Source organism: Vitis riparia, chromosome 8 (assembly GCF_004353265.1).
Source record: "Vitis riparia cultivar Riparia Gloire de Montpellier isolate 1030 chromosome 8, EGFV_Vit.rip_1.0, whole genome shotgun sequence".
NCBI lineage: Eukaryota > Viridiplantae > Streptophyta > Magnoliopsida > Vitales > Vitaceae > Vitis > Vitis riparia.
In genome coordinates, this window is record NC_048438.1 from 326,242 (window position 1) to 341,065 (window position 14,824).

The following is a 14,824-nucleotide window of genomic DNA, read 5'->3' on the forward strand; positions in this document are numbered from 1 at the left end:
CTATTATTAATAAAAATAAAATAAAATTAATAGTAATTAAAATTGGGTAGTAAAATAATAATAAAGTGGGGTTGGGGTTGGGTGGTAGAAGCATCTAGTTTTGTTCGCTTAACCTTTCGCCAGTTCGCCCACAGAGTCAAATCTTGTTCCTAATATATATATTTATCCCCCAACCTTCATAATATCTGATCTCGGTCGAGTCATTCATCTCAGAAGAAAATCAGAGAGAGAGATATGGGCAGTTCAGGGTTCTCATGGAAACTGGCGGATCACCCGAAGCTCCCGAAAGGGAAGATCTTGGGCATGGTAGTGCTCGACGGATGGGGCGAGGCCAATCCCGATCAGTACAACTGCATCCACGTCGCCGACACTCCCACCATGGATTCCCTCAAGAAGGTCTCTTCCTTCTTCATCCGATTTCCTTGTTTATTGTTTATTTTTTCACCAATTTGTTTTTGTCTCCTAGGGTTTCGCGGATCTGAATGCTTTTTGTTATTCGGTTGCTTGTTAGCTGGTTTCTCACGCAAGATCTGTTAATAGTATTTTTAGATTCTCTGGTTCATGTTAAAGTACGGATGCTTGGATTAGCGGAATTGCATGGGTGGTTAAATTTGTGTTAATAATATGTTAGATTCATCTGATGTTAATGCAAACAATTTATTGGGGGATGTCTGTAATTGAAATAAACCGAAACCATGCAGATGAGGGAATTGTATTTTGGATCGTATGGCCACTTTTGGCCTTTTTATCTCACAGGTAGGTTTTTATTTTGGATCATATGGCCACTTTTCGGCCTTTAAAGTCTCAAAGTTTAAATTGGAGATGAAACAGCTGACAATGGTATTTGTCCATATTGATCATTACAAATTGCTGCTTCTAGAAAGTACTAGGCAAAGGAAAAAAGAATACTAAGCCTAATGTTTTTCTTAGGTTTTGGGAAAGTATTAATGAAAAGAAAATGCCGAATAAAATAATTTTCTCATATCTGGTTTTACTATGGAAATATGAAAGAAATAATTAAAATTATTTAGAAATTTATGCCATTTCAACAAGTGAAATGAGTTTGAAGTAACATATAATTTTTTTTTTATTGATTTTAAATCTATTTCTTTTCTTCTACTTTTCCTCCCCCTTTTCCTTACATGAAGGTTAGCTAATTTTGGTTTTTCTTTCATTACAATTTTTCTTTCTATTTTCTTTCCCTTAAACTCTCTGAGAACCAAAGATAGCCTAAATATATTGGATTTGTATAAAAAATTGGAAGGAAAATGCATACCAAAGGCCGTTTGATTGTATGCTTTTGTCAATCCCTTTTAATGAAGTGATGTGTTAATGCTTCCTGGTCAACTCAGCTTTCCAGTTCATGTTCTTGCAGAAGTCATTTCATGCATTAAAGGATTATTATGCTTGGTGCCTGCCTCACTTACCTCATTATTGAAGGCTCAATAATGTCTGTCAATTGTTTTTTATTTTCCTTCACAGGGTGCCCCTGAGAAATGGAGATTGGTTAAGGCTCATGGGAGTGCAGTAGGGCTTCCAACTGAGGATGACATGGGCAACAGTGAAGTTGGCCATAATGCTCTTGGTGCTGGACGCATATTTGCTCAAGGGTGAATTTCTCTTCCCGATTTTATTTCTTTTATGAAATTTTTACATATTATAACCTTTATACACCCAGGATGTCCCTTCACAAGTTTGATTCCTTTTTGAAAAATTTGAGATATTATAATTATTAATAGACTCATGATCTACGCAATTTTATTCTATTGAACTGCTGCTGCCTGTGACCATTCTTAGTGGCGGTAAAGGTGATGTTCTCAGATTTTCTTTTCTTCATGAAATTTGTAAACAGTACTTTTGATGTTTTAAAACAACTCAACTTTGATGCTTGGACATGAATTTCTTCAACCTTTTACTTTGAAGTTGCTAGGGATGAGTTTATTAAACCGTGTTTCAAACCAACCCATTCTAGGAAACCCAATAATTTAAAACAAACACACCCTAACCTTCAATTATGGAAAACGAACACTGGCTGTTATTTTTTCTTTTGAATGCAATTGTTCTTTTTCTTGCCAATTGTATTTTCTGTGGCATATTAAGTGAGTTATCCATTATGAAGTTTATTTACTTTCTGAATGTAGTGCAAAGCTTGTTGATTTTGCTCTGGACTCTGGGAAGATCTATGAGGGAGAAGGTTTTAAGTATATCAAGGAGTGTTTTGAAACTGGCACATTGCACCTCATTGGGTTGTTGAGTGATGGCGGTGTCCACTCCCGTATTGATCAGTTGCAAGTATGTTTTGTTGTTGAATTCTATTACCTTGTGATTGGATATAGTTTTGTATTTCCCAGGGGAGATCATAATCCTCTTTGGCTTTTTCTCTTGGCAGTTACTTTTAAAAGGAGCTAGTGAGAATGGTGCAAAAAGAATCCGTGTCCATATCCTTACTGATGGGCGTGATGTTTTGGATGGTTCCAGTGTTGGGTTTGTAGAAACACTTGAGAATGATCTTGCAAAATTACGGGAGAAAGGTGTCGATGCACAGATTGCATCTGGTGGAGGTCGTATGTATGTGACGATGGATCGTTATGAGGTATGATCTTGACATGTTAATGTTTTCAAAACTTACCATAACTGATAATTCCATGGACCACAGATAAGAAATTTTCAGGAGGATATGATGATTGTATTTAGCATAACATGGGTATGTGCTTTGATGTGGTTAATGATCGACTGGAACTTTTTTGAGGATTTATTGAGTGGTGATTCTCACACGTGGTGTAGCAGTACTTTTATTATCACAATTGTTCTTTTGGTTCTATACAATTGAATTATCATTGCATTATATTAGGATTGGTGAATGGTACTGTGCTGCATGCCTGAAATGGTTGGAATTTGGAACAAATCTGTCAAATATACTGTGACTATTGCTCTTGTCGATATCATTATTCTTGTTATTTGTGCATGCTATCTTGTTCTTGTTTCTGTTATTGTGATGGTTGCCAACTCGTGTTTTTCCTGCAAAGCTGTGGTTCCATCAATGCAATTATCTAGACTGTGAATTAAAAAAATTGTTTGGTTCTCTTGCAGAATGATTGGGAAGTTGTAAAACGTGGATGGGATGCCCAAGTTCTTGGTGAAGCCCCTCACAAGTTTAGGTCTGCTGTGGAAGCTGTCAAGACTCTGAGGGAGGACACCAAGGCCAGTGACCAGTACATACCTCCTTTTGTTATTGTTGATGAGAATGGGAAGCCTGTGGGCCCAATAGTGGATGGAGATGCTGTTGTTACATTTAACTTCCGAGCAGATCGTATGGTTATGATTGCTAAGTCGCTTGAATATGAGGACTTTGATAAATTTGACCGAGTTCGATTTCCTAAAATCCATTATGCTGGAATGCTTCAATATGATGGCGAGTTGAAGCTTCCCAATCATTACCTTGTTTCTCCTCCAGAGATAGAGAGAACATCTGGTGAATATTTAGTGCACAATGGTGTTCGTACTTTTGCTTGCAGGTAAGGTGGCAGATAATGAATTGTCTTATCATCAAGAACTAAAATTAATTATTATTATTTGTTGACGTTAACTATTTGTTTTCTTTTTCATCAACACTCATTATCTATTATATTTGCTAATTTATTTGAACCATGGAGTAATTCTACAAGTTGATCTGTCATTTGACCATGCTTATTGAGATGGTGACAAACTAGTCAGTTCGTATATTTAGTTGGCCTCTTGAATGTTCAGGTCTGACTTAGAGCCTTGCTTATACTCTGAACACTATTTGATGAATCTAATTAAACAACTGCATTAATACTGCCTCAAAAGGCTTTTTTTTTTTTGTCCTATCTTGTGTTGCTGTTTTTTGTCTTTGCCTCAGGCCTCTCTTATGTTTTTTTTCAGATTTTTGTTTTCTGTGAAGGATATTCCATCCTTCATTATACATTGGTTTGCATTTCGATGAATTAATTTTTTCTTTTTTCTGGTCAAGAAATGATCACACCCAAGTATGTGTCTAGAGTTGGGGATTAGAACAAAGGAACTTACAGTGTGGGATTCTTTTCTCTTTCTCAATTAACTGGTTCTTTAATACCATTCTCCTCTGTCGAGGGTTTATTTCATGGTTAGTGATAGGTTCTTTTTCTTCAATTCACCAGTTTTTAATACCATTCTCTGCTGTCTAACTCTCTTTTTCTTTCTTTAACAGTGAGACTGTCAAATTTGGTCATGTTACCTTTTTCTGGAATGGAAATCGCTCAGGGTATTTTGATCCAAGTATGGAGGAATATGTAGAAATTCCCAGTGATTCTGGAATTACATTTAATGTCAAACCAAAGATGAAGGCAGTGGAGATTGCTGAAAAGGCAAGGGATGCTATCCTCAGCCGCAAATTCCACCAGGTAATTAGTGGACTTGGCATAGGGTACTTGAGACAACATGGTTCAAGGTGAACAAATATTTGATTTGTTTCACATCTTTGTTTAGGTTCGTGTTAACCTACCAAATGGTGACATGGTGGGGCACACTGGTGATATTGAGGCTACAATTGTAGCTTGCAAGGCTGCTGATGAAGCTGTCAAGGTATGGTGCTTTACTTTTCTATATGTTCTTTTTCAGGCATAAATTGCATACATTTCCAGATTGGTAAGTTGTCAAACTCACTTAATAGACATTTCATGTCAGCATATGATAATTTGAACTTTTCTTTTAATCAGTTTTAATAAATACTGCAGAAAGATGCTAACATTTGATTGTTGAAACTTTTGTAAAATCTAGTGTTTTGCTGCAACTAATTTACTAAACAGGGCCCTCTCCCCCGTCATGCTTTTAGATGACTGGTTTAATCTTTTTTAGGATTTGGTAGGAGATAACTAGCTTATTTTTCTGCTTTGGTAGGAGATAACTCGTTCGCCATGTTATTTTTCTGGCTCACAATGGGTTTAAATCAACAGAAGAATTGAACTAAAAAAGAAACAGATGGTTTGGTTCACAACCAATTTGACCAAAAAAAAAAAAGAAAATTCCCTCTAAAATCATTAATGAATTGGGAATTGTCATAACTATGCGATTTGGGTTTTTTTTCATTCATCTCCTTCTTAGCAAGAGAGTAATGCTAATAATAGTGGGGTATGATAAGAGAAACATAGAGTTTTGGTGGTGTATGGACAGAAAAAGTGCTACTAAATTTTTATAATGAGCAAAATTAGCTGATTATAAAAACTGTATGATTACAGATTATCCTTGATGCAATAGAGCAAGTGGGTGGAATATATGTTGTCACTGCAGATCATGGAAATGCTGAGGACATGGTGAAGAGGAATAAGTCTGGTCAGCCTCTCTTGGACAAGACTGGCAAAATTCAAATTCTTACATCTCACACTCTTCAACCTGTAAGTATTGTGAACTCTTCTTTGATGGCAATCACAGTAAATAAAAGAGAGCTGGAGCCTTTGTCTGCTGGTTTTTGGAAAGTGGGTTAATTATACTGATTTAGGCAGTTTATTTTCAGCTCAAGTGTCAGCATGGTTGTGGCTGGGGGGGTATATGCCTAAATCTATTTTGCTTCTTTCTGGGTGATGGCTGGAAGATATTTTATGTTTTTAGTAACTGTCCTCGTATTGATAGTCCAGTTATACCTACTATTTTATGTGTGGGTTATAGTTATAGTTATTTAGCAGACAACAGCAGTATGTGTTTTGGATATTGGTTTAAGTTTTTACTCAAACTTTACCCCCTTTATACATGTATTTTTGGGTTGATATTGCTGAGTTTCTAAAGTTGTGGATGGTCTGACTTAGGTTCCTATTGCAATCGGGGGTCCTGGACTGGCGGCTGGTGTGAGATTCCGCAATGATGTTCCTGGTGGTGGGCTTGCCAATGTTGCAGCAACTGTGATGAATCTCCATGGATATGAGGCTCCCAGTGACTATGAGCCAACCCTGATCGAGGTTATTGATAACTAGAATGAAATTAGTGATTATGGTATCATAAATTTTGGAGGTAAAGCGGGCATGCAGTGTAAGAGCAATGTGAAGTAGAGTGTTTATGTTTTGGCAAAAAATAAGTTGAATCAGGAGTGCCCTTTCTGCACTGGGGAAAGGGTATTTTTTGACATAGGACATATTTATGTTTGTGTCATTGTTACCCAGTCTGGGGACCGACGCTTTACAAGTTTTGTTCGTTTTAAAAAGGTTCATTATTATGTTTTTTTGGAGGGTTATGTCTAAGATGAAACACAAAGGCAAATTGCATAAACCCTATTTTAATTACTCTGTGATAGTCTGCGTCATTAAACTTATATTATGATGATACATATCGAGATCTAGTTTTTTCAAAAGAAATCAGTAATACGAGAAACGTGTGTCTTTGTATATAAATAATTTTCAATCTTTTGGAATGGTGACCAAAGCCAATTCCATTAGCCAAATCAGTTCCATCTGGTTTCATCCAATTTGGATTGGTTTTTATTTTTAATTCCACTTGAATATTTTTTTTACACCCCAATTGTAGGTAGAGTCTCTAAATATGATTTTTCGCAGGAAAAGTTGTGTTTATAGGCCATGATATGGGAAATATATGATTTTGGAAACCCATATAAGTGAAAAATATATATGAGATATGCCTGATAATAAGGAAAATATTATAGGTTTCATGCATTATTTACTATTCAAATTTTTATTTTTGAAATTACCCTTTTGGTCTCCTGTCGGCAAGAAAAAAAAAATGGTTTTCCTTGGGGGTTTTGCATGGATTTTCTCGGCAATCGAACGAGGATGAAAATCGAGCGAGGATGAATTTTTTCGAAAATCGAATGGGGGATGGACCCCTAGAATAGATCCAGAAACCACAGGGAGCAAAAAAAAAAGCAATTTTTTTTGTTTTCCTTGGGGGTTTTGCATGGATTTTCTTGGAAACCAAATGAGGATGACTTTTCCCGGAAATCGAATGGGGGATGGAGACCCCTAGAATAGATTTAGAAAGCACAGGGAGCAAAAAAAAAAAGTAATTTTTTTTTGTTTTCCTTGGGGGATTTGCATGGATTTTCTTGGAAACCAAATGAGGATGAATTTTCCCGGAAATCGAATGGGGGCGGCGGTGCAACGACGGTTTTCCTTGGGGGTTTTGCATGGATTTTCTTGGAAACCAAATGAGGATGAATTTTCCTGGAAATCGAATGGGGGATGGAGACCCCTAGAACAGATCCAGAAAGCACAGGGAGCAAAAAAAAAAAAAAGCAATTTTTTTTGTTTTCCTTGGGGGTTTTGCATGGATTTTCTTGGAAATCAAACGAGGATGATTTTTTTCGAAAATCGAATGGGGGCGGCGGTGCGGTGGCGAGAATAGATCCAGAAAGTGCAGGGACAAGAAAAAAAAACAATTTTTTTGGTTTTCCTTGGGGGTTTTGCATGGATTTTCTCGGAAATCAAACGAGGATGAATTTTCTCGGAAATCGAATGGGGGATGGATTTTCTTGGGGATCAAATGGAGATTTTTTTTTGCTTTTGCCACCGCCGCCCCCATTCGATTTCCGAGACAATTCATCCTCGTTTGATTGCCTAGAAAATCCATGCAAAACTTCCAAGGAAAACAAAAAAAAATTGTTTTTTTTGCTTGTTGACAGGAAGACTTAAAAGGGTAATTTTGGAAATAAAAATTTGAACAGTAAATAGTGCATAAAACCTATAATATTTTTCTTATTACCAGACATATCTCATATTTTCACTTGTATGAGTTTCCAAAACATATATTTCCTGTATCATAGCCTATAAACACAACTTTCCCTTTTTCGCATATGGGTTGGGCCTCTATTCATAGACCTTACTAGTCCTTATTGGACATGAAATAATGGACACCAATTGTGCCATTTATTTTCAACTTTTTAATATAGAATTATAAAATTAATATATAAAAAGTTTATAAAGACATTGGATAATGAGAGATATCTTATTGAAAATGAATAACCTAAAAATTTAAATTGAGTTCAATAACATTTTAAGAGAGGCTAAAAGTTTTTCTATTACTTAGAAATGTTTTTTCCCATTTTAGAAAATTGTTTGATAAGGGATTCTTCTAAAAATTTATTTTTTGTTATATAATTAATATATTAAAATAAATTATAGTATTTGTATTTTATTCCTTTATAGCAATAAAGTCAGAGCGCTCCTTCTTGCCCCAATCCAACGGCCCAATTTTCAGAATTTAAAAAAACAACGGAAAGTAATCAAAGTGGGGGGAATGAAGCCCACAATTCAAAATTCAAACCTCCAGCGCCTCTCCTTTTCTCCTCCTCCAACCTCAAGATCAAACCCAAACTCTCTCACAGATCTAAATCTTCACCTCCATCCTCCATCCGCCATCCGCCATCCGCCATGGACAAATACGAAAAGCTTGAGAAGGTCGGTGAAGGCACCTACGGCAAGGTCTACAAGGCCAAGGACAAAACCAGCGGCCAGGTGGTGGCTCTCAAGAAGACCCGCCTTGAAATGGACGAGGAAGGCGTCCCTCCCACCGCCCTCCGTGAGGTCTCCCTCCTCCAGATGCTCTCCCAGTCCCTCTACGTCGTCCGCCTCCTCTGCGTCGAGCACCTTGACAAGAATGGCAAGCCTTTTCTCTACTTGGTTTTCGAGTACCTTGATACTGATCTCAAGAAGTTCATCGATTCCCACCGCAAGCCTCCAAACCCTAGGCCGATGCCCCCCGCCCTCATCCAGAGTTTTCTCTACCAGCTCTGCAAGGGTGTTGCGCACTGCCACAGCCACGGCGTCCTTCACCGGGATTTGAAGCCTCAGAACTTGTTGGTGGATAAGGACAAGGGGATTCTCAAGATCGCCGATCTCGGCCTCGGGAGGGCCTTTACTGTTCCTCTCAAGAGCTACACTCATGAGGTAGGGTTCTTCTGCCATTTTTTTTTAGCTTATTTTTATTTTTTAAATATTTATTTTTCTTGGATCTGGAGAGTGGTGGGGATCCATCCTCTTTAATTTGTTCGGATTCTAGGAAGAAAATGAAAAATTGATTAGAAATTTAAGTATTTTGCAAACTGTTCCAGTGAAAAGAGAAAGAAATTGGAGTAGGATTGGAGAAAAAATTTACTTCCGAATCTCATGTTTTATACAATCATCCTAAGTTCCCTTCAAGGGCTGTGCCTATGAAATAAAACAAAATCATATTTTTAGATTCTTCACTGTAGGAAATTAAAATTATAGGACGATTGGGGGGGAAGGAAAATCTATTGAGTTCTAGCTGTTTCCTTTGTGCTCTCTTCAGTGATCCAAATGGAGTCTTTTACCTTCATATGCTTATAATATTTCGTTTTTTCTTGTAAGCAAAACAGATTGTCACACTGTGGTACAGAGCTCCAGAGGTGTTGCTTGGCTCTACACATTACTCTACCGGTGTGGATATGTGGTCTGTTGGATGCATTTTTGGTAAAGCTCTATTAATTCTACTATTTATGCTTCATCCGTATGTTTCTTTTCACTAAAATTCAATTAGTAAATCCTGATCTTCGGATTTAGGTTATGGATGATTGAACTATGCCAACAAAATTTTCCCCAAAATATTACTTTGAAGTTCTTCAAATCACCTCCTTAATCTGTGATCCTATTGAAATTTTGATGTTTAGAGTTTGATATTCTTGCCTGATTAATGCAGAACATACAAATCCAGAATTCGATTTTTATATAATTCTAGCATCTTATTAATTCCTCTGTTATTCTACTTTGTCATTGTTCCATAATTTGCATTGATACACCCCTGTGAAATCTAAAGCATCAACTCCACTGTTAATTGCAATGGGAGCACTCTTGTTTTTCTTCATCTATTAGAAATGATTGATCGAGTCAGTCACCTTTTTTATTTTGTGGCTGATTTCAAGTGATGCTAGTAATATGTTGTTCACTAAATGAAAAGTATGTTTTCACCCTTCTATTTTTAATAAAAGAAAAATTAGGGAGAAAATATTGTCTGCTTCTTTCCTCCAAGTACCCTTGCTTGTCTGTTTTAAATTCCTTTATTTTCTTTTGTTTCTTTCATTTTCCCTACTGCATATCATTTTTGGTTCTCCATTTTCTACTCACTAGTCTGTTTCTTGCAGCTGAAATGGTAAGAAGGCAAGCTTTATTTCCGGGTGACTCCGAGTTTCAACAACTGCTTCATATATTCAGGTATTTTATTCGGACGAGTCATACATCAAAATATTTTGTAGACATGCTTCCTAACAGTTTCTTTCTCTCACAAGTTTTGTTATAAATGTGGTTTTGTTTTGATCATTGATATCACATTCGTGATATTTCAAGCCCATTAATTTTAGGATAATGTAGATATGAATGTTGGAAGATTTATGGGCTGCATTCAACCACCTTATGGATTCCACTTTTTGGAGAAGAATTTTATTAGATCACATGCTTAGAGTTGGTAATAAATCATCATACCAAATGTTTAGAGAATATTACATGTGGTCATATGGTTTCTCTGACAAATGGTTTGGGAAACAGTGAATTTTGGAGCAAGAGAGATCACTTCCATTAGTTCCCACTCAACTTTCAACTGCATCCTGTTTGAAAAATGATTTTATTTTCTACCCCATTTAGTGACAAGGTTTTCATGAGTTTTGGATGATGTTATCTTTCAATTGTGAATGTCTTGAAAAAAAATTACAATATTAATCGACTATTTTCCCAAAATTTTGAGTCTCCTTTCTTCTCTCCCTATTTTTGAACATAAATAGATCAAGGTGCATTCTCTGATTTTTTATTCTTTTCCAAAATGTTTCTTGTGTGCATAAATAATGTATCTATTTTGTATCCTATTCCTGTAATTCATGTCCAAATGCCACTGTGATTTTCTTCCTCTTGACTCTTTCATTTTTATTTTCTATCTTGGAAAAAGGTTGTTGGGAACGCCAACTGAGAAACAGTGGCCTGGAGTTAGTTCTCTGAGAGACTGGCATGTCTATCCACAGTGGGAACCTCAAAACTTGGCACGTGCTGTTCCATCAATGGGACCTGATGGTGTTGACCTTCTATCGGTAACTACTTATTCTTGAGTAGCATTTCACGCTTTCAATGTTTAGGAAAGTGAGAGAGCTCCATATTTAGTTTGAACATGTGCCACTTGCATTCTAAACTAGATTTACTTAGTCATTTGAAGTATATGGGCACTTGTCTCATAAATTAGAAATCCAGAATCATTATACTCAATTTGAAATCATCGTGATGGGTTGATGGACAAAAATGCAATTCTATTTCCTTTTCTGATGAATAAGGAAGACATACTCTTGAGTTAGTATATGTGATAATGATTGCACAAAAACATTCTTAGACATATCACGGATCCATATGTTCATATATAAGAGCAACAACCAACATTATTTTAGTGAGGAAACAAATACAGCAAAAGTGCCTAAGAACAGGAAAATTTAATGGTGTTCCGTTGTGTACGTAATGAAGTTGGGTTGGGAAGAGGGATCATATTTTTCCTCTATGCATTCTTAGACATATAATACTGGTTTAATACTTCAAATGTGAGCAAGAACACAAAATCTAGTTAGCACACTTTGTAATCAATTGCATATCTTCTTCTACCATAGCTATATGTGTATAAGTTTTTTCTAACTCAAAATAACATTTGATATTGCTCGTCCTTTTGGGGCAGTAGTGAGAATTGGTACACTATAGGTGGAGGTTATGGATGGGAAAATATAAGCCCAACAGCATTGTCATGACTCATGTTGACAAAGGACTTCCATTGTTTTCAATTATTTGGGAAAGTGCATTTTTTTATGTTTAGCAGGTGAAATAAGGTAGAATCATACTGTATGTATAGTACATAAAGCAAAGCCGTGGTTTGCTGTTAGTCCTAAAATGACAATCAACAGTCCCTGCTGCCTACAGTAGTATTTTTTGTCTCTGTTTTGCTGAAATTTGCGAATTTAACAGTACATTGTGGTGTTTGGATATTGCAGAAGATGCTTAAATATGACCCATCTGAAAGAATCTCAGCTAAAGCAGCTTTGGATCATCCCTACTTCGACAGCCTTGACAAATCTCAATTCTGAAGTTGTTATGTACTATTCTAGTATGATATAATAACTTCTAGGAGCTTGTTGTCATGTTGTCAACACTAAGGACAGGCTTTGTTTGTTGGATGTTGGTGCAGTCAGTTGTTACCATGAAGTCTGTCATCGGCTCGGTGATCTGAACTTTGTCATATTGCATCTGTAAAACTTCAATGTTTCATTTATATCCTTTACTCGCATATTTTTCTTTATAGCTTTTCAAAGTGTTATCACTTGGTCTGATTGTATTAGGAAGCTGTGTTTGTAATCACCCAGTTTTGTTTATCAAAGGGGGGCTGTACTAAGGACCAGTTCATTGGTTTGTCCTTAAAGTTGCAGGGTTTTGCCAGCGAAGGATAAAATTTATACCTCGAACTTTTCTTGGGAGACATACATATGGTGATCCATTTGTATGGCCTTGTTATTTTCTCCTCTAACCACACCTGCTTATGGTCGAGATAAGGTTCAACCCACCCATCATATGATGATATGCATATGAAAAGCCAAACAATCCAATTAATAATAGAGGGTCCCAAGAAACACAACTCCGAGGCTACACCAAATCCCTCTAGAAAGCTGAGTCACTGAAGGAATATTATGAGGGTGATCACACTCCCTCCAGCAACTCCTCTAACATCCATCTTCATAAATCAACAAGCCGAGAAAGTTTGGAATGCATGGTACATTGATAATTGAAAGGTCTTTTCCAAGATCCCACTTACTAGGGAGGGTTGTGCCTAAGTGTCACAATTTTTTGTTTCTTGTGATGGTGCTAAGACTTGTCTTAGCCAGCTCACATAAATACAACCCATACAACGACACAGGTAACATAATAGAATGTATAGGAAAAGTTCTTTCCCACAAGTTACAATAAGCCTTTGCATTGACTAATCCCTTTTACCTTTCCACATGGCTACGATAATGTATATGCATTCAATTCAAAGGCCCATCAATTGCTCTAAGCTACTGCCATGCTTTCGAGACCCAACCGCCCTTAGCTTCCCATTAAGTGCTACAAGGTGTCTCACACTCTTTAGCTTTCCTTCAAGAATTGCCAGGGGCCCATGCACCTCTACAACACAATCCCATGTCTGATGATGAATAACTCTTTATGCACCAGTTACTCCAATAACTAAACACACCTGCCGGCCCTTTTTCCTTAGCCAAACATGCCCTTGATGAGTGGCAGTCCATCATGTGCCTTGCTTGTTCCCCTTCCTTGGATCTATATCATGCACTCACGTGTCCATGTGTGTCTCACGAAGCATTAGAACCTTTCATCATGTGTCGTTGGGTCTCGTTATCTTGGTCGTGCCCAAGGTCGGTGTATACATTGCCCACATGCAACCCATGCACCAAATTATCAGTATCCCACGTTGTCTCAATCATATAGCCCACATCCGATATGTGTCATGCTCTGCTCATAGTTTTATATCCACACTCTTATGACTTGCCTAATCCCTTGCGCACTTGGATGTGTGGAAACCTGACGCCAAGCGTCTTGGACCAATTTCACGTCAAAACCAAGAGCTAAGCAAACACAAAATCTCTCTGTAACATTGGAATCACTCCAAAGAAAGAAAGGATTTGAATTTTCGAATGGCCAAAAACTGTCCTCATTATTTTTTTCATCATTCCTTAAATAACAAACCAATATTCAAATCTCCAACTCCAACTAGGAAAGCATTAAACTCAGAAGAAATAAAGGAAAGCAATGAACTTGGAAAGAATAACATAACAAAAAAAAAAAAACAGAATTGCAACAAATACTTAGGCTATGTTTGGTTCCCGGAAAGTACAAAGGAAAGAAAAAAAATGCTAAGGAAAATGATTTTTTCATGTTTGGTTGTCCTATAAAAAATATCAAAGAAAATCAAATATAATTAAAACTAATTAAAAACTTATGTATTTTTAAATTATTTAATATTTATATTGATGAGTTAAAATAAATAAAATGAGTTTGAAGTAACAAAAAAAATAATTTATCAACTTTTAATCTATTTTTTTTATTTTCTTTCACTTTTTCTTTCCTTCTACTTTTCCTTTGTATTTTCTTTCCCTCGCATTTTCCCTCAAATTTTCCGGGAACCAAACATAGCCTTAAGATTCCTAAAAGTCCTCTGCATCACATAATAGCTCCCATGGATTACGGAATTATGGGATATCCTTCTTATTTGCATCAATTGTCGGCTCTCCTAAAGAACTCGACTCTGGCAAGTTTTGACGAATGTAAGCATCAAATAGATGTGGGTGTAAACGCTTGACTTCTGAAGCTTGCAACTAGACAGAGTCCAAATTTGGACGATTTGTCCACTGCACTAAGAACTTGTAATATCCTCCTTGACAAGTTGTAACAAATTGATGGTCAAGAATGACATCAATCTTATCTCGTGGTGCTGTATTTTCTAGAACCCGCAGAACTGGTGTTGCCTTTAGTAACGGTATTGCTGTATTTTCATCGACATCACCTTTGAACTCCGTAAGATCTTCTATGTTAAAAATGGGGCTAATACCTAATTCAGAGGGTAATTCAATAACATATGCATTGGTGCCCAACTTCTTGGTTACTCTAAAAGGACCTGCTCGGCGTGCATGCAGCTTGGTAAAACTCCATGGAGGGAATCGCTCCGGCCTTAAACGAACAAGGACCATATCGCCTTCATTAAATTGTCGATCTTTGCGTTTTGCATTTGCTGAAACTACATAAGAATTTGTATGGATGGTAAGGCGCCATTTGCATTCTTCATGGACATCTCACATATAGCT

At 36.8% G+C, this 14,824-nt stretch overlaps 2 protein-coding genes across 2 annotated transcripts; both read left to right on the top strand.

Moving 5' to 3' along the window:
• The first annotated feature begins 157 nt into the window (after window positions 1-157).
• Window positions 158-6,275, top strand: LOC117920314 (2,3-bisphosphoglycerate-independent phosphoglycerate mutase). Its single transcript, XM_034837756.1, has 9 exons — window positions 158-396; window positions 1,483-1,610; window positions 2,142-2,292; window positions 2,390-2,593; window positions 3,091-3,515; window positions 4,208-4,400; window positions 4,486-4,581; window positions 5,235-5,390; window positions 5,799-6,275. Exons 1-9 carry the CDS (start codon window positions 235-237, stop codon window positions 5,961-5,963), a joined length of 1,680 nt encoding a protein of 559 aa, XP_034693647.1. The 5' UTR covers window positions 158-234; the 3' UTR covers window positions 5,964-6,275.
• A 1,953-nt stretch (window positions 6,276-8,228) lies between these two features.
• Window positions 8,229-12,390, top strand: LOC117919686 (cell division control protein 2 homolog C). Its single transcript, XM_034836910.1, has 5 exons — window positions 8,229-8,885; window positions 9,335-9,428; window positions 10,097-10,166; window positions 10,891-11,029; window positions 11,966-12,390. The coding sequence occupies exons 1-5, from the start codon at window positions 8,370-8,372 to the stop codon at window positions 12,056-12,058; spliced, it is 912 nt and encodes a 303-aa protein (XP_034692801.1). The 5' UTR covers window positions 8,229-8,369; the 3' UTR covers window positions 12,059-12,390.
• Window positions 12,391-14,824: the final 2,434 nt, after the last annotated feature.